Source organism: Lepisosteus oculatus, chromosome 6 (assembly GCF_040954835.1).
Source record: "Lepisosteus oculatus isolate fLepOcu1 chromosome 6, fLepOcu1.hap2, whole genome shotgun sequence".
NCBI classification, from domain to species: Eukaryota; Metazoa; Chordata; class Actinopteri; order Semionotiformes; family Lepisosteidae; genus Lepisosteus; species Lepisosteus oculatus.
Window position 1 is genome coordinate 2,883,559 of NC_090701.1, and position 27,909 is coordinate 2,911,467.

The 27,909-nt window shown below is 47.3% G+C and overlaps 1 protein-coding gene across 6 annotated transcripts; it reads right to left on the minus strand.

The window, feature by feature from the left end:
• ezh2 (enhancer of zeste 2 polycomb repressive complex 2 subunit) lies at positions 1-27,890 on the minus strand. Of its 6 annotated transcripts, none has more exons than XM_015354737.2 (20): positions 26,822-27,890; positions 17,327-17,450; positions 15,367-15,468; positions 12,749-12,868; positions 12,171-12,291; positions 11,822-12,025; positions 11,418-11,520; positions 10,829-10,992; positions 10,426-10,523; positions 9,317-9,560; positions 8,720-8,889; positions 8,370-8,464; positions 8,143-8,183; positions 7,787-7,912; positions 7,141-7,319; positions 6,163-6,258; positions 5,465-5,546; positions 5,295-5,375; positions 5,086-5,170; positions 1-4,363 (listed from the first exon to the last, which is right to left on the minus strand). In XM_015354737.2, the coding sequence occupies exons 2-20, from the start codon at positions 17,441-17,443 to the stop codon at positions 4,303-4,305; spliced, it is 2,289 nt and encodes a 762-aa protein (XP_015210223.1). In that variant the 5' UTR covers positions 17,444-17,450; positions 26,822-27,890; the 3' UTR covers positions 1-4,302. The 6 variants fall into 6 exon arrangements, with proteins under 6 accessions (XP_015210223.1, XP_015210221.1, XP_015210226.1 ...); XM_015354735.2 differs by having other exon boundaries at positions 15,340-15,468; positions 26,822-27,886; XM_015354740.2 differs by having other exon boundaries at positions 11,822-11,995; positions 26,822-27,882.
• Between the last annotated feature and the right edge of the window lie 19 nt (positions 27,891-27,909).

The window sequence follows — 27,909 nt, forward strand, 5'->3', positions numbered from 1 at the left end:
TTTTTTAGATGTTTGTCAAAATTCAATTTATTTAAGCAACACTACACCTGTAAACACTGAAAATCCAGCACCTTGTATTTAGAGGCATCACCAGTATCAGTGGTGGAATGGTTACAAAGGAATCTTTAATGAAAATCCTGAGGAGAACAAACTGCTTAGATTTAAAATGACACGACATTGGCGGAAATAAAGGGAGACTGACTATCTTGCATTGAAACAGGAATAAGTTAGAAATGTTATATTTCCGGGGGCGGAGGGAATCGGGGATCTTCACAGGAATATGTGAATATAGGAAAATTCTCTAATATCAAGACTAACTCGAGTTAGACTCTCACAGGAAAATCAAAGGCATTTAAATAAAATAACTTCAGGCTCAGAACTTGAAATGCAAACAGATTGAAAACCTTCAAGACATTTGCACGTAACCCAGACATTACAAGCCCCCCCATGACACAGGTTTCTCATGTTCGTTAACAAATAGAGAAGTGCCTCTGTCCGGTTCGTTGTGGCCTTGCCTGGGCAGCACATCTCCAATATAGACAAGAGGTACAAACCTCAATATTTTTCCAGATAACAGAGTCTGCACATCACTGCTGAAGCCACACTGTTCTTAGCAGTCCGCTCAGCTCTTCTCCACTCCTCCCCAAGACTTATTTTGAGCTGGAGAAGCTGTAGCTGGACTCCCATACCGTTCAAACGGCAGAGAAAGCCAACGCCACTTCAAAACCCGCCGCAATACGCTGACATTCCCGACAGTGCCCTGATAACCCTCTTGGCGCGGTGATCTTCCTCCTTCTCCGACGTTGGACAGATGTTCAGTCCAGGTCCTCCACGCATTTCTGTTCCAGCTCAGTTCATTACTGGCTTAATGAGATCAATGCAGCACGTCCCAGCTTCTCAGGGGCTGCAGCTTCAGCAGGACCTAGAAACCCCCCAGCGACTCCAGGCTGTCTGGAACCAGGAATGGGGACTCCTACTCCACAGAGCAAGCAGGCTTATTCTCAAAGACCGCAAAGTTCAGATTTAAAACAAAGTCAGACTACTTTGTGGGTTACGAGATTCTAGAGCAGGCTACCCAGCCATGTCGTTGAAGCCAATATCCAGCTGTTTCATGAACGAAACCAGAGACAGATACTTAGATCAATGAGCTATAAACTCCCAAATGAGCTTGATAGGCCTAATGGCCTCCTCTCGGCTGTAAACTTCGGAAATTCGGATCTCATCTTATCCCTGCCGGAACCCTACTTGCTACAGCCCGTGATCAGTTTCAGCCCTGCTTTGGGGGCGACTTCACACACCACGTCTGCTCCAGAAAGCGTGGTATTGAGCCCACAGACCATGGCTGGGCACGCATTCACAGCTGCTCTGCTTGGACAGACCCACGTGGCTTTCCGACAACGACCTGCGCCCATCCTGAAGGCACCCAGAGCTTCAGACAGGATGGCATGTCCTTCCCCCACCTCGACCCTGCAGCCCCCACACGCAGCAGAGCAGGGGAAGGAGGGAGAACTGACCTTGGGCAAAGGAGTCTGAATCCCAGGAGACCTGCTCTTAGGAAAAGCCACTGGGCCATTCAACATGTCTCGGGGTTTCTTTAAGCCAGCAACACCCAAAGGGCTCCAATTAAGCCCATTAATTCATCCGGGCCACACCCCAAGGGGTGGAGCTGTAATGAAAAAATGCAGAGAGCCAGGCCCAATGGGAGTTGTTCACCATGACTGACGCAAAACGGTCCAATTGTACACAGTTCATTCATGAAAATTACTTCTGCTCAAACTTATTCTTCTCAACAAAGTCCTGTGCAGAGTGACAGTGGAACATGAGCAGCACTTCAGAGATTCATTCATAGTCTTTTCAGTGGCATTCTTCATCGCCGCCATGAACTCTCCTCACTGACAAACCCCTGTGCATTCAAATGGCTGGTCTGCGATGGTTTTCAAATGCATGTCGTTTTCTCCTTTGAAAACAGAACCCTGCAGCTCCAGTACCAGCTGTCCTTTTCACATCTTTTCAATTTCATCAGTCTAGTACCCCATTTACACTGACGAGCTGCGCCTGACCATTGTTAGGTGAAAAAAACTCATACTTATGTCCTGTTTCTACTGAGGACCCTCATGCATGAACCCAGTAAAAACATGTCTGAAAGTCTGACCATGGGATTCACCTCAACTATTAAAAAGCTAGGAGTTGTAAATCCCTTAAAAAGCAAACAAGCACTAACTAGAAATATCCATTTACTTTTTATTGAGCAAAAACATCGCACACATGGTCCCAGCTCATGTGAAGAACTCGTATGGAAAAAATAACTACAACCGAAAAGGTGGGCTTTTTTCCTCCCACTGTTTATTTTTAATGCTGGACAAGTCCAGTCGCAAGTCTTAATTTAGAGCATAACTATTTATATACAGTTCTCAAACTCCTTTGAGTCATCAGTTCTTTTTAAATAGTGTGGTCTGCATATTGCCTCTAGCTATCTTTTAGCTACTTGTCTGTTCTACAGTAGGGCTTAACCCCTCTTTAATGACCTAAAGCTTATGCAAAGTAATTATCATTTGTCGCTGTTATGATTTAGGATCTTTTAGCTTGGCAAAAGGGAACGGTTCGCGAGCCAAAACCTTGCCCTCTTGCTCTGCATCTTATCATTCTTAAGAAATCATTACATAGCTTGTCCCAGCACAACCTACTTCCGTTTGTCCCTCGCGCGGTACCTTCGGCAACTGGACACCCCTCATTTCCGCTTTTCAATGGTTATGGGGGAAAACAAAAAACTCCCAGTTCCATTGCACCACCCCCTCCCATTACACCCTCGCAAACGCACAAGAACATGATTTACAAGTTTCTATTTCCACCGACGTGCTTAGTCATCGGGTCACATGGCGTGCCTCCAGAAGAAAACACGGATAAGAGCTGTCAAAGTTTACTATCCCTGCTCTCTGTCTTGTATAAACGGCAGCTCGATTGGACTGTTGCGGTTTTAGTCGATCCACATTTTTTCCACAGAAAGAACGTTTTCTGCTGGGGGCTTGTTACTGCAAAGGAGATGGAGCGGCTAAACAGCTGCATTGATTATTACTCATCTTAAATTTCTGGAAACAGAGGAGTCAAACACTTAGTTCTAAATATTAGAAAAGGTAAGTCATTAAAAAGCAAAACTGGAATTAACAAGCAGGATCCCACTTAAAAAAAAATCCATACTAAACGTTTTTCTCAACGGCATACAAAACTCCTCTCGTGACTGTTTTGGAGACTTATTATTAAAGGACCTCCATGCTTGGCTCATTTTTTTGTATAGTAAATTCCATTGTCGACCACAGACTAGCACGAGTTCTGCAGGCTATGTGGCAATTTAAGTTAAATAAGAGTTTAAACCAGGGACAACTCCAATATTCAAGGATGGAGGCCTTGCAGCAATTTTTCCCAATTATGGATTATGACTAAAAAGCACAGGAGATTCGACTTCGTATCCACATAAGTAATCCAATTAAGTAAATACCAAACAAGCAGACCAATTATATTACTAAACTATTAGTCCAATTAAGTCATTACTAGGTCCTCTGGCACTGGAGTGACCCATCTGTTTAAAATTTTGCCTTGTAGTTCAAAAGTAAACCACACAGCTTGAAAGGAAAGGCACACAATGCCACTGTAAGGACCGCGACAGACAGATCTTTCTGGCGGAGGGCCATGTGACCGCCGGCGGTGCCCTGCGGCCTCGCCGAGACGGGCGGCGCACTGGGCAGGGCCCGCGCGAGGCTGCAGGGCGGATCAGAGCCGGACCCGCGCGGTCACGAGCCCGCCGAGAGCCGACCTAACCACGGGGTCAGTGTAAACAGGGTACTTACTCGAACCGCCACAAAAGTGCCTTTCTCCTCCTTTATTGGTGCAGGAAATGGCAGGATCAACATTTGAGAGCCAAGACAAAAAAAAAGAAACTCGCACAAAGTAGCATTACTGGCCTGACGCAGACCAGGGTCTGACTTGCAGTGTGTTCCTGCAGATGGCTGTAAACACTGGAATGAAGGTTCAAGTATTTTTTTGTTAAAAATGGTGCCACATTTCTAGACTGATGCGACAACCCCCCCCCAAAAAAAGACCCTTTGACGAAGAAGAAGAAAAAACTTGCAGTTGTTTAAGGAGGGGAGGTCCTAAAAAAAATAATTCTGAAAATTTATAAATTACTATCAGAACCAGTATTCATATAACCCTACAAGCTCCGTGTGTATCAAACATCCTTTAAAATGTACTGTGTACTAAAAATTCCTGAAAAAGGTAAGGCATTGGCTGAGGAGGAGGTAGATGGGTTCATGGAATCTCCATTTCTCTTTCAATACCCACATACTTGAGAGCGTCTGCTTGGCTGTACCTGAAAACAGGGGGGAAAAAAAGCCAACGTAAGGAAAAGGGTGTTGTATAAAAGCAGGATTTTGCTAGTATCCAGGTTTGGAAATGGATTCAAGAGTTGAAGCCTAGATGCGTCGCTTTGAGAAACCACGGTGTCTGACACTGCAGAAGTAGTTCTTCAGAGGCGTACAGAGGCCCTACAGTTTTATTGCAACATAAAATGCTGGGTTTTGATGAACTGAACACTGTGAGCAGTACTCCAACCCCAAAATACTGTTATGCTGCAGCTTTGGCCAATATATTTTTAAATATTAAAATTATACTAGAGTAACACTGTCCAAAGCGTAACAGGTAATAATATATTGCTGTATTTTATTAGGAACAAGTAGAGGTTTATTCCGTGCTGAAGAGAGAAGAAATGAAAACGTTTCATCTGTGGAGCCTTCGTTGGGTGTGAGCACATCCTTTACAGATGTTGTCGTTATAGTGCTTTTCTTCTCTTTTCAGCATGAAATAAACCTTTACTTGTTCCTTTGCAGCCTACGCATGCTGACACAGCTTCCCACCTCTTATTAGACTGTGTACTCAGGGCAGCAAACACGAGGAAATATTTTACTCCTCTTTCAAAATTACAATGATGTATGAGTACATTTAAACACCTTCTGTAGTTCCAGTGGCTAGTGATCGCATAAGAAAGGACGTTTAGCCCCACAAATGAATTAGCACTTGCAGATCGTGCCTTACCTGTAGTCAAAGAAAAGTTCTTCACCCGTCTGTATGGCTCTCTTTGCGAATATACCTATTCTGTGATCTCCATTCACCATCATTACTGCATCAGAGAGAGAAATCTGAAGTCACCACACTTTGTCACTAGTCTACCGCCCTCTCATCACCTCAAAGCAGGTACGTTCTTATTTATTCCACAGTACAAAGGAAAAAAAAACACCTTTTACCTTTTGCATAGCAGTTTGGGTTAACAGAGTGGTTGGCGAATCTAATCTTGTTGCCCTTGCGCGTCGCATCCACAACAAAGTCTGGGGGAAAAAAGGAGGCTCAGCTGACGCTCGTGAGGAGAGACAAACCCGTTGGAAGAAGACAATCATCTGGTGGGACGACCACCTACCGTTGTTCAAGTTGAATAAGAAGCTGCACATGTACTTATCGTACACCTTCCCGCGACGGTCCGCTTCATCCTGGGAAATGATCTGCAATTCAAAAGTTAAAAAAGAGCACCTGTAAAATATTCACCTACAAATACACTATCGCTGGCAGAACACAACACCAATGTGCTTGCGCAAAATGTGAAATACCAGTATGGCTAAAGGGTTTTGTTCAGTCCCTTTTGGGGTTTTAGGTTCAACAGGCACAGTGGGAAATCTTTATACAGCTCCTATAGCAAGAATATACTCTACTATGTCATATATTGTCACCAGTAATCTGATTTTTTTTAATCCTACATCTTTAACATAAAACATGTTTTCTTTTTCCCAATGAAGTGAACTATTTCTAAAGTAATTAAACTGATAACACACACTGGTAAGTTAAATACAGAGACATTCTCCCAGTGGAAAGTGTGATCATTGCAGAACGCTGGAAGGTGTTCCCGTCTATGTTGAATAATTAGTGTCTTTTTATTCATAGGTTAACTTCATGGTGCAAAAGTTCTGTATAACATTAAGAAAAGGTTTGAGTACAAACAACGGTGCATTTACTGAAATGTGTCCGTATCTTTTAGGCAGATATTGAGTCTGCAAAATCAGGACCACATGTCAGTGTGCACAAAACACAGCAAGAGAACCAGCCGCTGGAGATGACACTGACCTCTCCGCAGTACTCGGAGATGAACTCATTCTTCTGCACCGGCTCCTTGATGAAAATGCCCCACCCGGCCACGTCAGAGGGAGCCAGCAGCAAGTGCTGAAGCGAGAGAGATGAGACCAGCGTGACTCTTCCCCCACCAAGACAGGACGCAGATACTTCCTCTGCAAGTTGCATTTACAATACAGCAGGTACCACAGAACCTAAAGAATATGTTCCTGCACAACAAAGCACTACACTTAAGAGTCCCTACTTCATTGAACATGGAATAGTCAGGCAAAGCCTCTTAAGGGAAACTGAGAAGACGCAAACTTATTCTTAAAACCCTGAAAAAAATTGTAGATTCACTAAATCTCTGTTCATATACATGACAAGTACCCCCATTCTTCAAGGCTTTCGTTTCCCCAGAACTTGAGAAGCTGTAAGCTCCCTGCTATCTTTGGAATGTGCTCCAGAAATAACTGGGGAGCTTCTACAACAAAAACCTCTGACAGACCCCTTAAATGACTAAATCAAATCTATCTGTTTATAAAGTTTGAGTTGGAGCTAGCATAGGCTGCAAAGGAACAGGTCAAGATTCACTCCACACGGAAAGGGAGAGAAAAGAGACAATGTCTCGGCTGTGGGCCTTCTTCGGGTGTGGCAACCTTTTCCTCCCCCTTTCTGCCGGAAAATATCTGTTCACGCCGTTTTAACCTTGGAAAACGGAACGACAATTTTGAAAAGGGGACCAAAGCATAACAATTGGGCCAGATGGCGTTGTAAGTCAATACCATCTGCTACACTCCTGCCCCCCCAGGACATTCACGAGGCGGGCCGCTGCACGGCGGGCGCTGGAGGATCCTTCCCGACACGGCGGGACGGGACACGTCCCGGGACACTCCTGACCACCAAGAGGCACGCAGGACAGACAACGGGGCCTCAGGGCCGCTAGCCCCCGGGAGCGCACGCCCGGAGGAGACCCCCGCCGACCACACCCACCTTCTTGGCGCCCCTCTGGATGCTGCAGTTCTTGCAGGAGACGTTCTTGCTGTCCCAGTGCTCGGCCGCCCCGCAGGTGAGGCACAGGTCGGGGTCGCACTCGCGCACCGCCAGGTAGCAGGGGCACTGCTTGGTGTTGCACTGGGCTTTGCAGCGGCAGCCGGGGAAGCGGTTCTGGCCTGCGGGGAGAGCAGGGCGGTCTCAGACCCACAGCGGAGCGGTCGGCCGGGCTCCGCTCAGCAGAGGGGCAGCGGCATCAAGCCGTGCCGGGACACCCAGGTCTCGCACCCTCGGTGCCGGAGCCTACACAACGGGGGCGCCGGAGGGAAGGACTGGACACCCATACATAAGGTCAGCACCTCGCACCACCAAGCGCCAAGGCCATCTGGCCCGTCCGCATGCTGCGCACACCGTGTGTAAAACACAACAGTGTAACGCCCGGGAGGGTCTTTTCCTCCCGCACATACATCGCGTCTGTGCGCAGCCCTTCTCTCACGGCCGACGCGACACACGGGAGATCTCGTACCGCATGGCGAACACAGAGAAGGGCACGCGCTTTTACAGAGACCAGCCGTGTCCGAGGGCAGCCGGACGCAGGCATGGGACGCGGGTGTGAAGCGAATCCGACACTCTTGGCTGCACTCACATTCGGAGCTGCACTGGCAGAACTTCTCGCAGAAGTTTTGAGCAATGACACAAGGACAGGAGCTGTCGCAGGGCTGGCGGGGGTGATCGCAGGGCTGGTAGTTATACACGTGGTTCGAGGAGCCATCTGGAAGCATTCAACATTCAAGAGTTCACAGATTGGAGAATCTGAAGAAATTCTATACAACACACAGACCGTTATCTTTTTATAAGTAAAAATGTAAAGCAAGGTTCAGCGTTTTTTTATGTCAAGAGCATGATCAGAACTTGATAAAAATTTAGGAAATTCTGCTTTAGGAAAGGCTAAGGGAACTTATCCATATTATACAGCTGGATTCTCTAATAAAACCCACAAACCTTTTTTCAGTTGTATTTTTCTACAATGCGTAGCCCACAACCTAAAACAATAACCAAAAGAAACAAAATTAGGTACCTGATGCATGCTATTTTACACGACACTAGACGTTACATTTTGATCATGTTACAGAAGACGAGTGTTAGCCAAGTGTGTGTCACAAGGCTACAGGGCAAACCTGTAGAGACTTTTATACATTGCAACTCTCAAAAATACAAGAGCATCCTACCGGTGCTTCCTCTTCTTCTTTCTTGGGGGAGTATCTACATCTTCTGCAGGAGCGCGTGCAATAATACTGGATTCTTTTACCCTAAACTCATAAACCTAAGCAAACAAGAAAACCAAGGTCAACGGATGTGAGGCCACAAAGAATTTTATGCGTACTAAAACACATCTCAAACAAGTGAGGCGAGGTGTTGTGACCAATTTATTCCGAAACTGGTTTATGTCAAACAGCCTGGTGAGAAATTTCTAACGAGTTGTACTTAAAATGAACCGAATGTGGCTTCAGCCTTCGGAAATGTACGTGATCTCGGTGGCCCTGACGTCCTCCCCGAGGGCAGAGAGAGAGAGTCTCACCTGTCTGCAGGTCTTTGTGCCAATCAGCCTGGCTATTGCACAGAAGTTGTCGTAGTAGGTGCCGATGAGCACTCGGAACAGGGAGGCCTCAGCGCCACTCCAGTCCACATTCTCGGGGGGCTCAGAACTCAGCTTTAGCTTCACCGGGGTCTGGCAGCGAGAGTTGGCTTCTGTCCAGAGAAACAAGCAAAGACGCCTGATGTTAGCAGTGGTACAAGGCCCTTCTGCCCAGTGACACAAAGAGGTGAATAACTCCGCCCCCAAAAAGGCTTAATTACTAAAAGCCATGCTTCTCTTAGACTGAGTCGACTGTGAAATAAAAAAAGAATCAAATAGAGGTGTATAGATGGCTAAACCGATTTATGGAGGTATGCACCAATTAGCCTACATATTCTCCTTGTTTCAAACAGGCAAGTTAATCTCCCCAGCGCTTCTGAAGAGAAGTCAATCTGATCAAAGAGTGTTGATGAAAGGTGACTTTGGTTTGCTTTAATCTTTTTTTTTATATACGCCCACTTAGCGTCCCGGGAGAGAAATGGAATAATAAACAGGCAGTTCCAGCAGGTGCCCCAGCTGACGGCGGCGAAGACGCAGCACCTGAGGAGCTGGTGGTCTCCTCCTTCTTGTCGTCGTCGTCCTTGTCGTTGGCGTCGCCCCCGGGGTCGCCGCTGGCCTCCCGGTCGCTGTCCGTGTCCTTGGTTTCCGACATGTTGACGGTGGGGGTGCTGGGCCGGCTGTTGCTGTTCGGGAGCCTGCCCCGGCGGCGGCCCGTGCTGCGCTTCGAAGGGGTCTTGGCCCTCTCCCCAGCCAGGCCAGCTGGGTACTCCCTCAGCATACCGTCCTGCACCAGACACACGAGAACCGTCAGGGACAGGACAGTCACTGTTCCCTAACCACACACCTCGCAGTTCGCAATGCCTAACCCTGACCCCACCAGCTCCAGACACACGAGAACTGCTCAGGGACAGGACAGTCACTGTTCCCTAATCACGCACCTCGCAGTTCGCAATGCCTAACCCTGACCCCACCAGCTCCAGACACACGAGAACTGCTCAGGGACAGGACAGTCACCACTCCCTAACCACACACCTCCCACTTTATGACCCCCCCATTTGCCAGAAGCAGCAGCTCCTTCACAGCACACAGAGTCTCGTGAGGAAGTAAAGCGGGCGTGCAGACCGAGTCTGGAGCTCATCCAAATTCAAACTCTCCTTCCCCTCTGCCACACCTGCCCTTCAAGCTCATCGGACACTTTCAAGCAACTTCTGCGGTCATTGATGACTGGGACCCTGACTCGCTCTGCAGTCGACTGCTCGTTTTAACTGAGGCTCTGTGGCCGAAAATAAAAGGGTGTAGAGGACTGTGATTAAATAGTTGTGCTAGGTCCTATCTCATGTTGTCTCGTTCTTTAAGGAAAATTCCCTTGCCAAGTTCCAGGGCTAATTCAGAATGAAGGTTTTGCTTCCCAGTGGAAATTTAACTTTGTGCACAACATGCTGCTTTTAATGTACGCCTTGCTATCTTATTGCAAAACGTGGAACTCAAAGCAAACCAAGGGTTCATTTTATAACACATAATATGAATTATCATCATTATTCAGATATAAGACAAACCTCTGGGAGCTGGGGCTGGACTGTACACTGGGCAATGACTCACTTTCATGGCGTGCCAACTGTGTGCAGAGAGGGATTTTGAAAACAACTTGCCTGCACCAAATACATATAGCAGTCCGGGCCACAGGGTTTGCTGTCAACCAGGTTCTCCATGTTCTTGCGTTTGTACGTGTTTGGAGTTGCGTGGAAAGCTGGAAAGAAAGGGCAAGACAAAATACTGGCGTCAGCCGGCTTTGCGTCTTCAGCTCGTACTCCTAGCAGTTCTAAGGTTCAGAGTTTGGATCTTTAAAACCAAAAACGAAGCAAACTCGAATAGCCATGCAAGGAAGCAATCATAGTTGCCCTTTTCAATTCGGACGTTAACGTTCTGCAGAGGCCTCCCGCCAGCCTCTCGGAGAGCCTGCAATTATTTTCCCCGATAGTCCCCCGGGGCTCCCGTCCTCCTGGGGCGGGATGAGCACCCCCCCCCCCGGGGACAGGCCGCGGGGATACTCACGGTGGAGGAAGCAGTCGTACTTGAAGCAGCGCCTGCAGAAGAGCGTGTGGAAGGAGTGCAGGCTCTGCTCCCGCTGGACGGACTTGGCGTTCGGCCCGTCGATGTTGGGAGTGCACTCTGGGGGGAGGGCGCCGGGGAGCTGCTGCTCCGTCAGCTCCTTGTACCTGAGAGACACAGGCGGGCACGCGCGGGCTGAGTGAGATCGCGCAGGAACGTCGCTCTACCCTTTCTGCATGGCACACAAAATCCCTCCTGACCTTTTCTCTTATGTGAAGCACAAAGCTCACAGTGGGTGTGAGGGAAGGTGGTGGTGGTGGTGGTGGGGGAGGAAGGGATGCTGCCCAGACTGCAGAGACTCAAAAATGAACCACCATACAGACTACGCTGACATGTGAGAGCACAGCCCCACACACCGCGCGGGGTTCTGGATTGTCATGTGCATCAGCAACAGCACATCACAGACGATCAGCCGCGCACTGTCCGCGATGAACTGGCATAACCACAAAGTGCGACAGCAAACGGTGATAAAATGAAATACGAGCAGTGTGCAAGCACCAGTCACGGACAGGAAGTCGGCAGAAAGACTTACTTTTCTTTCAGCTCCTCCGGGGAGCCTTTGTCTGGGAACATGGACGAAATGGCTTCGAATATCTTGTCAGAGGGAAACCTTTTAGAAAAGTCCCGCTCTTTGCCTGAAAATAAAAATGGCAACCCGGTGGTGAAAAGACGTCAGAGACCCGCTTGAGCATTATAATCCAACTCAAAACCCCAACATTCAAATTTAGACATTCAAAAAATTGGGACGACGTTCACTTCAAAACAGGGTTTTAGTTCAGACGTTTCAAAGATTTGAGCTCTTTATTTAGAAGATCTCTGCAGGGATGCGTTCAGCCGGTTAAGTCAAACTGTAAGAGTTCAGGTTCAGCTGACTGTGGTAATTAAGCGCACGTCATCCGGACTCCTGTACGACTGACAGTAAGAGTCATGCTCTACCTTCGGTGCTCAGAGCCTGCTCCTTTCTGGGGTCGTTCCCATCACACAGATCCACTTTCTCCAGCTGCTCCTCATCCTCCTCCTCCTCCTCCTCCTCTTCCTCGTCATTGTCGCTGTACTGATTGAGAGCGTTCACAAGCTCCACAAAGATCTCATCATTGATGAAGCCACATTCTTCATGGTATTCAAAAACATATTCAAAAACTGAGTTACAAACAAAAAAAAAAAGGAAACGCGATTCTTCACGACAGATTTAAAAAGACTTCGAGCTTTCATCTCAACCTTCAGCGCGATCGGACGGGGCTCTGCGCACGCCGAGACCTCCCAAGCGCCTCTCGGTCACCCTCACCTCGATCTCCATGCACTTTGCCATCGTAGTTTTTAATGAGCTCCTCGATGAAGGTGCCGTCCTGATCCAGAATTTCATCACCCATGTACGGGATATTGTGCAAAACAGTCTCATCCTCCACCTACAGCCGAAACAAAGCAATTTCTCAAAGCCGCAGTAGTGAGAAGTACTCATGTCTGTACCACTACTCTATCTTCACCTCTCTCTGCCCTGCCAAAAAAAGAAAACTGCAAAGGCTGAAAGAGTGGAGAAATTCACACCCTTTCCCCCAAAAAACTGTGCTCTGACCCCATTCTTTTCTTAACTATACGAAACAAAATCATTCTCACAAGGCATCTGTTTCCCTGCCGATTATACAACGTGCTGCGTGGCCTTTAAGTCAGAAGAGCATTTTAGCAATAAGATATTACAAGTTGTAACTAGCCTTTATGAAGACGTGATCTTTTAAACACGTCACCATTTTGACATGCTCCGCTCCGCAAGCCATCTCATTTCCGTGCACTTCTTAACATTAATCCCAAACCCCATAAAAGTCTTAGTACCCTATTGACAGGCCAAAACAAAAGTCACTACTTTACCATGAAATTTTGTTGAAGAGGAGACCATGAGTACATCACAGGCACAGAGGCAACTGCGTTTAGTGTCTTCAAGGGAATGACTTGCTTGGGGAACTCGGAGAATCCACTGTCCACGGTGCACTGCAGGGAAAATATCACAATTATTGCAAGCCATTATCTTGCCTGGTGGGCTACAATCACCGCTACTGTGGCGACTTGGCCTGGAAAGTTAAAAGAAAGTTGAAAAAGCAACTGGAATTGATACTTTGTTCATGATGAACACCAATGGGATGAACATTCGGATTTCCCATCACAGCACACAAGCATCAACAAAGCCAAGCAAACAGTAGTTTCACACAAATCTGAGCCCAGTGAAAGATTCAAGGGCACACACGCGGTAAAGGCTCTGTGGCCAAATTCTTCCCCTTTTAGCGCAGTGGGTAGTACCAAGCTGAAAGTGTTTGCAGCTCACAGACGACAAGTTCCCATGAGATAGAAGAGGGAAAAGCCAGAACTTCAAGTTCTGAACCCAGCTGCCTCACAGAGATGCAGATGTACAGTTTATTTAGCTTTTTGATTCCACAGACAGTCACAGACAAATGTAATGACTCCCTTAGTGTTCCATTTTGTCTGTGACTTTGTGGCTATTTGTCACCCATCTTCAAGGTTCTTTTCAAGGCTTAACGAGCACGAAGCACTCGTGCCAGCCGGCAGCTGGAAAGATACGCCGTGAATTAACCCGAACGCCGCTCTCCGTGCTTTCAGAGCACACTGTTTCACGGCAGCTGCAGGACACTGCACAGCCGAGGACATCAAAGGAATCTCTGACTGCAGCTGCAAACAGGCCTGCAAGCACTAGTGCAGCAATGAGGTTCGCAGCACGACAGGAGCAGTCTTCACAGAAGCCATCGTTTCTGCTCGGAGAGTGACCCAGTGACCCGAGCAGGCTAGGAAAAGGGTCAGTTTATAGCAGGAATGCCAATTTGTTTAATGTCAAATAATTGTTTGCATCAGTCCAAAAAAGGAGGGTACGACGGTCAAATTCTTCTGTTTCTCAGATTTTTCTTCCCCCCAAGATTTAATGGTTAGTGAAGTCTGAGTTACAGGTCAGTACTACAGCCGACCTTTATGCTTTTTCGAAAACTGAGGATTTTACGTTTTTTTCCGGATTGAGTGGGTGGTGCAATACCTGCTCAAAAAGCCAGGAGAGACTCAACACTGGGTAACACTGAAGGGGGAAAACTATGACTAGCTTCACCATCCTTCTGTGCATTGAATATTGCAACTATTTTATGTCATTTAATAAGTCTCAAATCACTAAAAACTGCAACTTTTTAGCAATTACTAGGTGACACTGCATTCCAAGTTATTCTGAGACAGCATCATGATCTTCTTGTGTGCACCTTGTTCATAAACCCCAGCTTTCATGCAGAAAGTGGAAGTAAGACCCTATGACCCTGTCACCCTATGTACACTGTCTACCTGAAAGACTGAGGCACCAATGCTGCAGTAGTTTCAATGTAAAAACCAGCTTTCTGGAAATAAATTGAGGCACTGATTTTAATTTCCATAACTGACAAGGTTTATATGCCCCTTGCAGCATCTAAAACTGTTCTTGAAAGGTTGCCGAGTCAAAAATCTAGGTAAAATCAGAGTAAATACAGAATAATCGGATTTGAAAACAAGTATAAAAAGTATTGAAAAACGAAGTCCTTATAACCTGTATGCAGATTTTGCATTACACCATAATTACCAAATAGTACTGTGCTGCGAAACCATCAGATGTGATGGCACAGATGAAACTGGATACTAGATTTTATAACTAAGCATGTAATTATCTAACATCATGATCAGGCGCCTCAACCACCTTTGCTACTACAAATATAGAATGCTGTGTAATTCTGTGATTCACATCCCCAGCATGAGGCCAACCGAAACCTGCTTTCTCCCAAATTCTGCTGTATGATTCAGTAAAAATGTTTTTGTGGAACATTTGCAGTACATGCCGTCTCAGACTACATTGTTTACTGAATGATGCACCTTAGAGAGAGCCTCTCTTTGCTGTGTCATGCCAGCTGCACTATGACTAAGGCATTGCAGTGCATGAACCAGCAAGGAGTGGGCTCACAGAGATGCACAATTAGCCCAGGTCGAGGAGCACGCCACATCCACGCCTCTGTCATCACTGTATCATACTCATACTTTTGTACAGGGAACATTTTTTTCCTTGATGTGATTTATGCAATTTTTGCTAAGTGAAAAAAAAACAATGCAATGTTGATGACAGATTGGAACTAGATTTTCCAAACTTGACTCTTAATCCGTCGCTTCCGGGTTTTGAAAAACACGGGATACTTGAAAAAACACTCCACACTCTGAAATAATACGCAAAAAGTTAAGCCTTGATTTAACTGCCTTTAGGAGTACCTTCAGAAGCAAGCCTTGAATAACACCAGTGTTTTGCGGTGTGGCCGCATCTGACCTATGGCGTGCTCTTAGGTTATGAGAGGCACTCTTCTTTTCAAGAAAAGAAGTGGATGCCATTTGCAGCCGTTGCAGTCTGTGGTGCTTTTCAACTGCAGAACCAAGATTGTAAACTATTGAGTGCTGACCTCTCTGGTCCCACGTAAGGAGCTTACAGATGTCATGATGTGCACGGGCTGTATCCGGCGCAGTTTCCACTCCTGGTTCAGGATATCGGTCCGCTCCAGGATCTTCTGCCGATTGGAGTTAAACATACTCTGGAGAGAGGGGGGAAGAGAGGTGTATTCACACACCATTCAACCAGCACTGCGACTCCCGGAGGAAAACGTGTTCAGCCGTTTGGTCTCGATGGGGAAAAAAAATAAATGAAAAGGACTAGCACCGCAGGCACGTTATGAACGACAGATAGGGAAGCCAAGAAATTCTTCAGCCACCTTCCAAAACAGGAGGAGCAGACAGGTTATAACAAAAAAAGGGAATGAGACTGATGTGGAAGAAAACGCACAGTGTCTGTTTCTGCCCGCACAGTAAAAGATCAAACACTATTTTGGAATATAGAGAAAATTAGCAGAGAACTGGATACACCCCGGGCTCTGGAGTTCTCTGCTGAAAAATGATTAAGAATAAGTTTATGAATGATGCTCACAGCAACCACCAGGCCATTGATTAGGGAGGGCATACATCATACCGCAGCAGGTATGACCTTCTGAAAAACTACAGCATTGACCCTGAACCTCATGGGCTTCAAACACTAAACACAAGGAAACCACCTGTAAGTAGCAACGATACTGATACAGAGGAGTTTGAGTTTTATTCTCAATCTGCACTAGTGACAGACAACTGCTGACCTGGAAGCCAGAGAGGTGTTTTCTTTGGACAGGAACTGCTCAGTTACACCATTTATTTTACATATGTGTAAACGTCATAGGAAGAGTTTTCTTGCAAATGCATATCTTACAGTTTAGTGCAGTAATGGCACATTTAATCTCAGGAGTAAATAGGTGGCACCACTTTGAAAAGTTAGATATCTTCAATGTCAATTATGCAACACAAAGCTGCTATCATCAAAAAGAACATCTTTCAAATGCAAGCTTTAGAATATTGAAGTTGTGATTTGCATTGTTTAAAACAACAGAAAGAAATTACATTAACTGTTGCAAGGTCTCAATATTTGGTATCTAAATTAATTCCAATACTTTCTTGATGTATTTCTAGTCACACTGCAGATAATGAAGTGAGGTAACTGACAAAAAAAAGTGTTCAGAGTATACTAAAAGGAAGCTTCCTGGGTTTGTCTAGGGCAAGTAAAGTAAATTGCCAACTTCTATAAAGCACTGGGCATATTTTTATCACACACCTGGAAAAAGATCTTCAGCACCACTAAGTGCACACAGTGCTGAGCTGCTTGGTACTTGTAGCTATATAAAGCTCAACCATTTTAAAAAACTAACCTATACTTTGCTTGTCTTTTAATTTTACGGGAAGTTTTTATACCCTTCACTTGGACCAGTACACAAAAGGACACATTTGCTGGTTTACCCAAACGTAAAATGAATTTAGTAGAGAAAATGGACAACCCTTTGTTGTACTGCATTAATACACCATGGTGTCTGCCAAGTCAGGTTCGTGTAGCAACCCTTCGAAAAAGGATTAAAAAGAAGAAAAAAAAGATTCAGATATTCCAAAATGTTATGCAACGGTTTTAATTCAAGCTCTAAGAACATTAGGGTCTTTTTTTTTTGTATTTGCAGCACTGACAAAACGTCTTAAGCAAGGCTAGAAGTGAACACATCTGCTGTGTTTTTTTAAATACACCTTGGATATGCCACCAACAGTCGACACTTGGAACACTCACGGGGCAGGCAAGGACCGTTTAAAACCCACCGCAGTTCATGATGCGCACACAATACAAAGAAATACATTTCTGAGGGCTTTACTGTATTACAGTTATCAAAGTGACCTGTGATGGGGAAATCTGTGCAGAGAACATTATTTCCTCTTCTTCTCATGCAGCGTCGCTATATGTGGATGCACTATGGAACATGCATGCGCCGTGACCCTTGAGACAGGCTAGTGGCTAAACCGTTGAAGAGCTGCAGGAATAAAGACCCTTACCTTGACCTCGTCGGCTCTCCTGAACCTCTTCAGCTGCCTGAGCCGCATGTACTCGGATTTCACCCTCCTCCTCCAGCACACGGGCCCCTTCTCCGACTTCCTTCCCGGAAAGCCCATGGTTACCCTGCAGCCGAGGCACAGAGCAGGAGCCGGGGGTCAGGCTGCAGCCCAGCGGCCCCAGGAGCGCGGGAGCAAGGCACAGCCCACCACCCGCTGCAGCCACTTGTTAACGAGCCAAGAAGCCGCACGCAAATAGAAATAAAGGGGTCCCAGGTTGTACATGTCCTAGGTATGATGGCTCGCCGGACACCCCTGCCTTTAGCATCAGCAAGAAAATAAAAACGCTCGAAAGAGAAAATGAACCAGCCCGGGGAAAGCAAGCAAGCACAGGCAAACAGCTTTCCTTGCTCACGAGGACAGAAAATAAGACGCCAAGACGCCGAACACGGCATTTCACACATTAACAAGACCACACACCGAAGATCTCGCACACCCAAGGACGGAAAACAAAGGTTTGGAATTTAAAACATTTCATCACCACTGAATGTGGTGAATCTCAAGTGTATTAAGACCCATTTTGTGACATTACAAAATTTGTAATATTAGTATTTGGTGGAAACATACTAAATCCATTTCCCTTTTTGTCTTTTGTAAACATGGAACAGGCTGTGGGTATACGTGTATTTACTAACTACATCTATTATCACATCAAAGTGTCATGACTGCACGCTTTAAAGCAACACCGCAAAATCGTCAACAGTTTGAATACCTTTGCAGGGCACTTGCACATTGTCTATCCGTGGCAATCGCTGCCACGATCTCCTTTGTGTTCAACTCCACAATACCTCCACTTTTTTAACTTTTAACTAGCCCACTCCAAACACTTCCGGGTCTGGCTCAAGATCTCGCCAGTCCCCGAAGAGGACAGGTGTGGGACACTCACAGCCACCGAGAAGTCAGATCAGAAGGCGCCGTTCCGCCCCCAGGCCGAGGAGGGAAGCCTGACAGCGAGCTGTGCCCACTCTGGCACCTGCGCAGCCACGGCAAACTAATCTCCCGGGAGGCACTGTGGGCTGAACTGAAACCAGTATGACCACACACTCACACCACCTTTAGAAACAGGCTCACAACTCCTACATTTCACCGTGAGTCATGTTCTGCAGATCCTGCTCCGCTCTTTGTGAACTACAACAGCTCATAGTTCTCCTACACTGAATCATCATCATTCAAGTTTCTGTACTGGTCTCCGTAACCCACGGTGAGTCCTACTCGGCTTCAGATGACATCACGTCTTTAAACATGGTTTTCCGTTACAGGGAACATTCAAAATCAACAACTCCTTGACTAATAAAATACATAGATCTACACCTGGAGATTCAGGTTACATTTTTTCTAGGAAAGATTAACTTTACAAGTCATTAATTTCTCTAAATTCTCTCAAGGAAGCGGACGTACAAGTAACATATATATATGGATTTTGTTGTTTTTTAAAAAAAATCTGCTTTACCAAAAAAAGACGACCAAATCCAGCTGACACAAAAATGCGGCAAAATTAAAACTTTTAGAAAATTATGGTAACTGTATCTGGTCTCTCTCAGAGCAATATCTTTTAACAGTTATTTCACTGCTCACCAGCACCAGTCTCAGAAGCAAAACAAATATCAGCTTCAGCCAGCAGCAGTTTTGAAATGCAAAGATATTTCTGTTGGCACAAAAGAGAAGTCATCAGCTGAGAAGAGCAACAAACAGCAAGAAAGAAAACACACAACCCCAGAGCTTCTGCCGTCTTAGGAAAAAAACTATAATTTGTAACAGGGAGCGAAAAGTGCACAAGCATCAGAACTTTCTATAAAATCCACAAGCAAGGAACCTAACAGCAACAGAAAACTTTTACAAATAGTCATTGTTTTTTTCCCCCCGGTTGCTCCAAAGCTTTTCACCTCACACGGTCTTTTCTCCTACAGGCCAAACCAGCAACCTGCATCGCACAACAAACACGCGGACAGAGGCTCGCTTCCTACTGCAGGGCTGGGTTGTGCGACTCCCTGGCCTCGGCCGAGGTTCCCCCCAGTAGGGGGCGCACTTCGGGCTGCAGCGTCTCGGGAGGGCGGACCCCCGGAAGCTTGGCGCCGGCGAGAGCCCCCAGCGCTGCTGCCGGAGCTGAGGGGGGTCTCGCAGACCCGCCACGGCGCACCTCTCACGGAGAAGAGCGCCCCCCCCTCCCCCGGCGGGGGCCACCGCAGGCCAGATCCGCCCGAGATCCAGAAGAAAAACAAAGTAATCCCGCGGAAGGGCGGCGACCCCGCTTCCAGCCTGAAACGTGATCCGGCACCTGCTCTACACTAAACCCTCCTGATCTAGCAGACGCACGTCTCGCTTGAACACGCCTCTGACCACAGGGCAATGGGTCTTCAACAGTGAGCTGTTCTATCACCCAGCGTGCCTCACAGACCTTGGTATGATCACAGGTTCCAGATCCCCCTTCCCTCCTTTCGGCGCCTGAATGTTGTGAACACTGTGCTCACTTCTCGTCTGATGTGCTTAAACTACGTGACACGGACCAAAGAGAACTTTAGGAAAGTAATTCCCCCCCCACCAGACTTATACAAACGGGTACAAACCGAGAAAAAAAATCCAATGAAAAATATGCAAAACCCACTCAGCTGTCAAAGCCAGAATTAATCAGATTTTTTCAAGTATAACGAAATCCAAGGTTGGCAGCAAAATACGGTTTTGTCTCTGCTTTCTAAACTTAACATAGTGAAGAGGAACTGCTGACACAAAAGAGCGTTTCTAAAATGTCAAGGTCAAATGTAAAATGAAAAGCAGACCTGAGGCAGACCGTTTCTTTGCAAAGCCTAGACTTTTAAAAAGCTTCAAAATCTGTTCTTGGGCTTCTTGCGGATGGGTGCCGCAAACTTCAGACAGGCCGGAGTACTGGGTTGAGCACGAGGTTTCAGGCAGGCAGATCGTGCTGTCAGACTGCGAAGGAGCGACAGACACAGCAGCTCCTGTGGCTTTCTGAATCATTGCTCGCAAGTACAACTGGGCTTTGGAAAACCACTCTTTCCCCACGTGCAGCTGTGCACAGAAAACAGGGCTCCATTAGCATTTACTGTCACATAAAAAAAAACCCCAATGCAAAGATAAAACGATCAGTATATTGACTTCTTAATCACCCTCCCCCTTAAGCTGTAATACACCTGCCATTACACTGTAATAAGATACTTTCAACAAAAAAATGGAGATGCAGATCTCATCTCGGGGAGTAGAAAACTAAGCTCTCAGTCGATACATTAAAGGATACCCTGCGGTTTAATCTCTAGTCAAAGCTCTAGCATATGAAGGTCACTCAATAGCTCTGGTCCCGGCGTTCTGAGAACATGTTACGTATGGCACCACCTAGGCTCACAGGAATAAGAGCAGTAACAGGAAATCAGATTTCTATTCAGCCTGACAGCCGTTAACCACAGAACAAGACTCAGCACCCAGCCTTTGCTGTTTCTTCACCAGGAACTTTCAGTCCAAAACACCTAGTTCCAGCTATTTATTTTTTTTTTGGGGGGGAGGGGGTTATACTTAAACTATGTAGTGAACTGGAGCAGAAAAACGTGTGACTTTCTGCTGAACACATACATAGGCAGCTGATAAAGACTGTGTTATTAAAAGCAGCGGGGAGGAGGGGTGGTTGAGGCTCTGGAAGACTGTGGGTTAAAATCCCAGTCAGGGCACCGCAGGGGGACCCTTAACACAGGCCTGTCCTCGGACGTCTCCTGTGCAATGCTCAGCTGTAGGAATGGATGCAGATGTAAGTCACCCTGGAGAAGAGTGTCAGTAGAGCTAAATACTAAATGAAGTAAAACAAGAAAATCAGAATCCTGTCACTACACCAAGGCAGATCTTTTGTGTTTTAAGATGGCTGTTCCAGGGAAGGTCTCATGAAACAAACCAACCAACAACTTGGGGTGGAAAAAAGCAGTCAAACAACATGTGGGGAAATAACGGGACGCCAAAAACAACAAGTTCCCAAAGCTTATCAAAAATGTATGGATTGTTTAACAGGAAGGATGAATATTCATTTTCTTCCCATTTCAACTGACAGTTCAGGCATTTCCTCACAATAGTGCTGAAAGTAATGATACTGACATTTCAGTAACGCGAATAGTTACAGAGGACCTGCCACCCCAAGCCTGAAGTGATCAGCAATTTCCCAAACACCCCCTGAGGTTTACACAGGTGTGTGACTGCTTTATCTAGTTTATTAAAAGCTTCAAGCACTATACTTGGCCCAAAGATCGCACATATAAATCAGAAAGTAAAATCCTAGAAACTAAAACTTCAAAAAAGAACTGATCAAATCCGCTGTCAGCTTCGTCATCTTCTGCCTTACACAGAGCTGAAGATTGCGGTCTTGCTTCTATCATGATAGTATGACTATGGTTACACAGAACAATGTAGACTTCACCTTTTAAGTCGAAAGTTAATTCTGGAACCGTTGGCGTCAATTCAATTCAATCCTTTGTCACCCACTCGCCCGAAATTTAACTGAATGCAACTATTGCAGGTGATGAAAGTCAAGTGTTTTGAGATGAAGTTTCTGAAGGCTGGGAGAGAAAAGGGTACTGACCCCTCTTCCTCTGCTGCACTCTGCACTGGTTTGCTTATATACGGCATTCCTGAAAAGACTTATCTGCTTGGTACACATGCTAAGGAACCCAACAGAACAGTCATGTCACAGCTACAAGAGCTTGCCAGCACGCCCGTCTGGAACACACCCCCTCCCTAGCTGCACAGCCATCCTGGAAGAAATAACGACACCAGCTGCCAGCGATCCCTTCCCAGGCTGCACGCGCCCGCCCTGCTCCAAGAACTCCCCTTACCTCACAGCATCTCTCCTTGTATTCCACGTGACCAGTTCCAAGTCCGATGACTCCAAACACCTTTATACCTAACCTCCAATCAGCCCGCCTTACGAAAAAGGCGTGGGAGGAAAAGGACAGTCTGTTTGAGGGGGCTGCTCTAACACAGAGGTGACTGAAGGTTCTTTACTCGCTCACAGGATGATGGAAGAGTACAAACGGCACACAATCTAAGCGATTTGCTTTGTACCCAGAGCACAGGCACAGAGGCGCGAGGAAGGCGCAGAACAACAAAGTTTCTTTGATCTGCTGAGAAGCACAACAGCAGCTGCTCACAGCAAAAACGGAGATGCCCTGCTAATATCTTCTGAAACAGGACCATGTCTATTGCAGAGAGGACAGGCACTGGTGCCCAGGTCACTCAGCCTGCAGGAGCCCCGCTGTCCTGCGGTCCTCCTCACCCCCGTGTCTGCGAGACCACCAGAGCAGTGGCCCTGCTCATCGGGATACCGGGAGTCTGGGAAAACGCTACTGCAGACACCGGGAGCAGTAACAAAAACCTCCACCGCTGGCTTGGAGGAGATAAGACTGCTGTCTGAGAGGTCTGCTATCATTCAGACAGCCTTGGCCTTGTGCGTTTGAAGTGGTAACAGAACCACATAAAGAAAAAACCATCCTTAAATGTATTTGGACAACCAGAACGAGAAATCAGAAAGTCCTGGGAACTTCCAACAGGGTCCTTCTGCCTTATAAAACACTGGCGGTTTACAGCCGAGGTGCGTGCTGAGCCTCGGAGCTGTTCTTCTGGCACATTCACAGCGCCCACAGCAAGTCTCGCGCGTTCGCCTGCCACCCACACCCGTCAGGTTCGTTGCCGTGCAGGGTGAAGCACCCGCGCTCACACCGACAGATGAGGCGCAGGAGTCTGAGAACCCAGGGGAGCTCCCGGAGGCCACGAGGAGAGGGGTGAAGCCCAGGGCCCGGCCACACTGCTCCAGCTGACCCAGCTCGGGTTCGGCCCAGTCCGCGATCAGGCTGGCGAAGACCCCGCGAGTTCTGACCCCCACCCACATAAAAGCGTTGAAGCAGATAAATCGCTGCTTTCACTGCAGACCAGCTGAGTTTCTGTTCCCTCACGTGTCACACTGAGCACGTGGTGCTTTACAACAACCGGGCGTCTCTGCTCAGCTGGACTCCCCACGGCCCACAATTAAACATCTGCTGGCAAAAACGTTCAATAAAAACGTTTTCAAAAGGCAGAACTGCCGACACCAGGCCATACAGCCCTCAAAACTAGAAGTGCCATTCTCTGCATACTAAAAATCAAGACCTCACTTAAGAGTGAAACAAATGTTGTTCTTCCAAAAAGTGGGAAAACAAATTCTCACCCAACAAAAGACAAGATACTTCAAGTTAAAGGATTTGATTCAACTAGAAACGCACGACCAAATCATGTAATGACCAGTTTCTGCAGTTCACAGAAGGTACAGAACATCACAGTGCCATTCAAAGTCCTTTACAAATAAGAATCTTCTCGATCTACCATTTAAAACAATCTAACATTTAAAATTGTTTCAATGCATATTTCTGGCAATAACATTTACGTCATTTACATTTATGAATTTTTGGCATTCAGCTATTTTAACTTATTTTCAGTTTGATTTCCAAAGTCATCGTATTGTGCCAAGTTCAGTGTTACAGTATTAATATTTTTAAGGCATGATCATAAAAACAGCTATACTACAGCTATACTACGAGATCTTGATCATTTATGCATATTGACACCAGACTATAACTTTAAACCAATCAATTTAGGAAGGTACATGAAACGCCATTCCATTGAATGAAAGTTAAATTTTCCTATGAAAATGCAGACTTCGCATGCCATTGAAGGACCTGATCCTTTTTTACAGACCTCCACAGGAGAAATAACACAATGGCAGCAATAATCGAGGGCAATTTATCCTATCCGAGAAACTCAAATTATACAATATTTAAGATGGTTTGAGTCACAACCCCAATTAAACATACAAGGCAGCTTATGAGAAACAGTGGGGACTTCATTCGCTTTGAAAATAAATCACTCCAAATATTTGAGGCTAATCAAACTAGCAACTGGGACTTTTAAAACGCACATCTTGACATTCAAGTAAGGCACAAATTTCTGAAGGAAACCACACTAGCATCCACTTTCAGCTAGTTTATATGAAAACCCCATTACCTTACACGCGATCCAAGGAAACAGAATGTGGCATTCACAAATCCATTAGAACGTCTCATGGGGAAAAACTGAACTTTTTTTAAACAAAATCAAATTCAAAGTAAACAATTACTATTTCTTGGAACATTGGGTATTAGTCATCACATTTTTACCTCGTTTCACTGAGACTAAATGTTCTGTTATGCTGGGGAAAAAAAGACTGCTTACTGTCAAAATTCATTTCAGGCTTTTACTGCCTCAGGTAACTGAACAGTCTGTGCCTTTCCAGGGTCATACTGATCAAGTAAAAAGCTACCTTGCTTGCTGCTACAGCCTGTATGTACTATTACCTCCTTACATTCTTAAGGACAAAGCATTTCAATTACTACATGCGGTGCAAAGACGAGCAATTTCCATCGACCCCCATTTCTTCTACATGTCCTTATCGTCGGCTTCTAAGGCACCGCACTTTCACATTAAACATGAGCCATACCCGAGAACACAGCTGGGGTGCGACTGATCACAAACATAATTCCCCTTCTCGGCTCACTCCGGCTGCACCGCTTCCTTCTCAGAAAGAGGGAGGGGAGACCCCTGTCCCCAGGGGGGACGCTGCTGCAAGCCCGACGGGTGGCTGGCTGGAACCTGACCAGAAAACAAGAAAGGCCCCGCCAGCCCCGACTCCTCCCCACCCACCTACAACAAGCAGCCGGGACAGCAGGCCTGCGCACCACATCACCGCTGCGGGACCAGAACCAGGACCAGAACCCTTCAGAGAGGCGGGCAGCGCGGTCCCGGAGCCCGTCAAGCCCAGGGGAACAGCCAGGACCGTCCCGCACGGCTGTGCGGCCGATTTCAGTCAGGGACCCATCAAATGGTAACCATTCGGGGCTCAAGAAAGACACGTAAGGAGGTGTCAGTCTTCAGCGCCGCGCAGAGCCTCAGAGCTCTGAACCGCGCGACCCCTCGCCCTCCTGAGGCGACAAGAGCATGAGTTCCTGGTCCGGCAGGGCCGCTGTCTCACTCTCCAGGTCTCTGCAGAGCTGGGAGTGGCGGGGATGTTGGGCCAATCAGGTGGTAATTGAGGTCTGAATGACAGCACACGCCTCCAGGACCAGGACACCCCTGACACCAAGACAGCCACGCTGGCCGCTCACTCGTAGTGCTCACCTTCTGTGTACAAATTCATCCAGTACTGCTGGCGTGTGGAAACAATGAGACAGTACCTTACCTTCGAATAATTTCTGAACTGAGGTACGTTTATGAATTCACAGATACATTCTTAAAAACATATCTATTCACAACTTAAAAAAACAGTTCACATTTTTTTTTACACTTAAACCCAGGCCACCACAACCTAAATGACACCACATCAGATTTACACTGCAGGCAGACTATCAGACGACCATTCTCCTTAAAAAAAAAACTGAAGAGGATGAAAGAGTGAAAAAAAGAGCACCTGGTAGTCTCAAGCCAAGCCTTCCACATTCGCCCCGATGACCCGAGGTCACGACCAGTTCCTTCTGATGGAGGAACATGGGAACAGCTCCGCACGCTTCCCCACATGGGGCTGCTCCGCACACATGGGGCTGCTCGCTGCCAGCCATCGAAAACCAACTCGCCGGGACGCTCAGCGCCCCCCAGGACATCGAAAAGCAAAGCAAAAGTGGTCCAGTGCAAACCCTACCTCCACTCACCTATTCCTAAAACCCCCGGCGGACCAATTCTTTAAAAAAGAAAACAAAACAAAATCTAACAGCAACACAAAGCAGGGGATCAGATTAAAATAATAATAATAAAAAAAACCCGTGTGCACTGACGTGCTGTCGCGGAGCCCTCGCCAGCCCGGGACACCACACACAGGTAGAGACAACGGGCTCTCACGACGCGCCGCCTCGCCGAGGTCAATACCGGGACAGCGGACTTCACCGACACGGCACGGCGCTCAGAGAGGACCCGAGGCGACACCGCCGGCGCCGGAGAGGGGGCAGACACACACACACACCCCGTGGGAGACAACACCGGGCGAAGGAGCCACGCACGACTCTCCCACCCGGATCCCACACTGCGCGGTGGAGGGAACCGCACGGCGCAAAACTTCCGCCCCGGTACCGCCGGCTCAAGCTCACCCGGACAGCGGCCGTGCGGACTCTCTCGACGACAACAACAAAACAACAACAAAAAAGTCTTCACCGCTCCGACCCCCCCACACACACAGGTCTGCACTCCAGCCCGCCCGAAACAAAAAGAAAGCCGTTTCTTCTTCTCCCTTTTCCGCCAGCCAGCCGAGCCGGGAGAAAGAGAGAGAGAGGAGGAGGAGGAGGAGGAGGGGGGAGAGAGAGAGAGAGAGCGGGGGGGTTAGTCGTGTGAATGGAAAAACGACAAAATGGAAACAAACCCCCCCCCCACACACACACATAAAAAAACCCCTCTCACCTGTCGAAGAGCCGACTCGACTCCTGGTCCACAGCCACCGGGGTACCGAGGCGACGACCCTCCCGTGGCTCCGGGACCGACCGAGGGGCGCCGGGTAAACGGCTCACACAAAGAGGCGCTGCCGGGGCCCGGCGGCTCCTTCCTCCTTTCCCGCTCGCTGGGCGCCCCCCCCCTCCCTGGCTCGGCAGGGCCGCTCCGCTGCGGCCGGCACTCGGTCGCCTTCGCCTCGGCACGGAGTCCCCTCGTCGCACGGCGATTTCCGCTCCGGCAGCTCTCCGCTCACCGCCCGTCGCCTCTGCTCGCTCGCTGTCCGCCCCTCGCTCCGCCAGACCGGGGCCTCGGCGAGCGCCAAACGCGGCCGCCAATCAGCGAGGAGGACACTCAGCCCCCCCAGTATCGGGGCATCCGAATGGCCCGCTGCCGCCGGGGAGCTGGCCAATCAGCGGCGGCTGTGCGGCAGGGGGCCCCGCCTGCGGGGACATGTGGAGAAGTTGCCTTTGTTCCTGGGCTTGTTCGGTGGAGTGCTGTTGAGGTCGGCGGTTGCGATGCTTAATTTTTTGTTTTCACTCAAAAAACAAAAACGAACAGTCATGCTAATGTAATCGACAGCCTCTTCGTGTTCTACGCCGTGGCATACGCAAAGCGACGCGTTCCAGCTGGTTTATTTGTGGTGCATCTTTGGATTGCAGAGAAATGGCCAATTGGGGGGGGCTGTTCTGCTCTGAGCAGATTAAAATATTTTTTACTATTAAATCGGAAACGTCTAAGCGTATTATATACGTCTCCCAGGATGTGGAAGAGCCGTGTCAAGGAATGGGGGTGGATATAAAAACGCTTTTGTCTCTTTCGCTCTTTCCTAGTTCAGTCACTTTCACAGCTAATAAAAAGTTTCACCAACTTCCACCCGTCCCTCAAATATACGGTTAACATATCTTCCACTGCTCTTCCGTTTCTAGACATCAACTTCTCCATCGACTATCCCCGACTGTCCACTTCAGTTTAATACAAACCCACGGATTCACACAGCTACCTCATGTACAGCTCATTTCACCCCAACCACTAAAAAAAAAAAAAACCTGAAGAAAGCT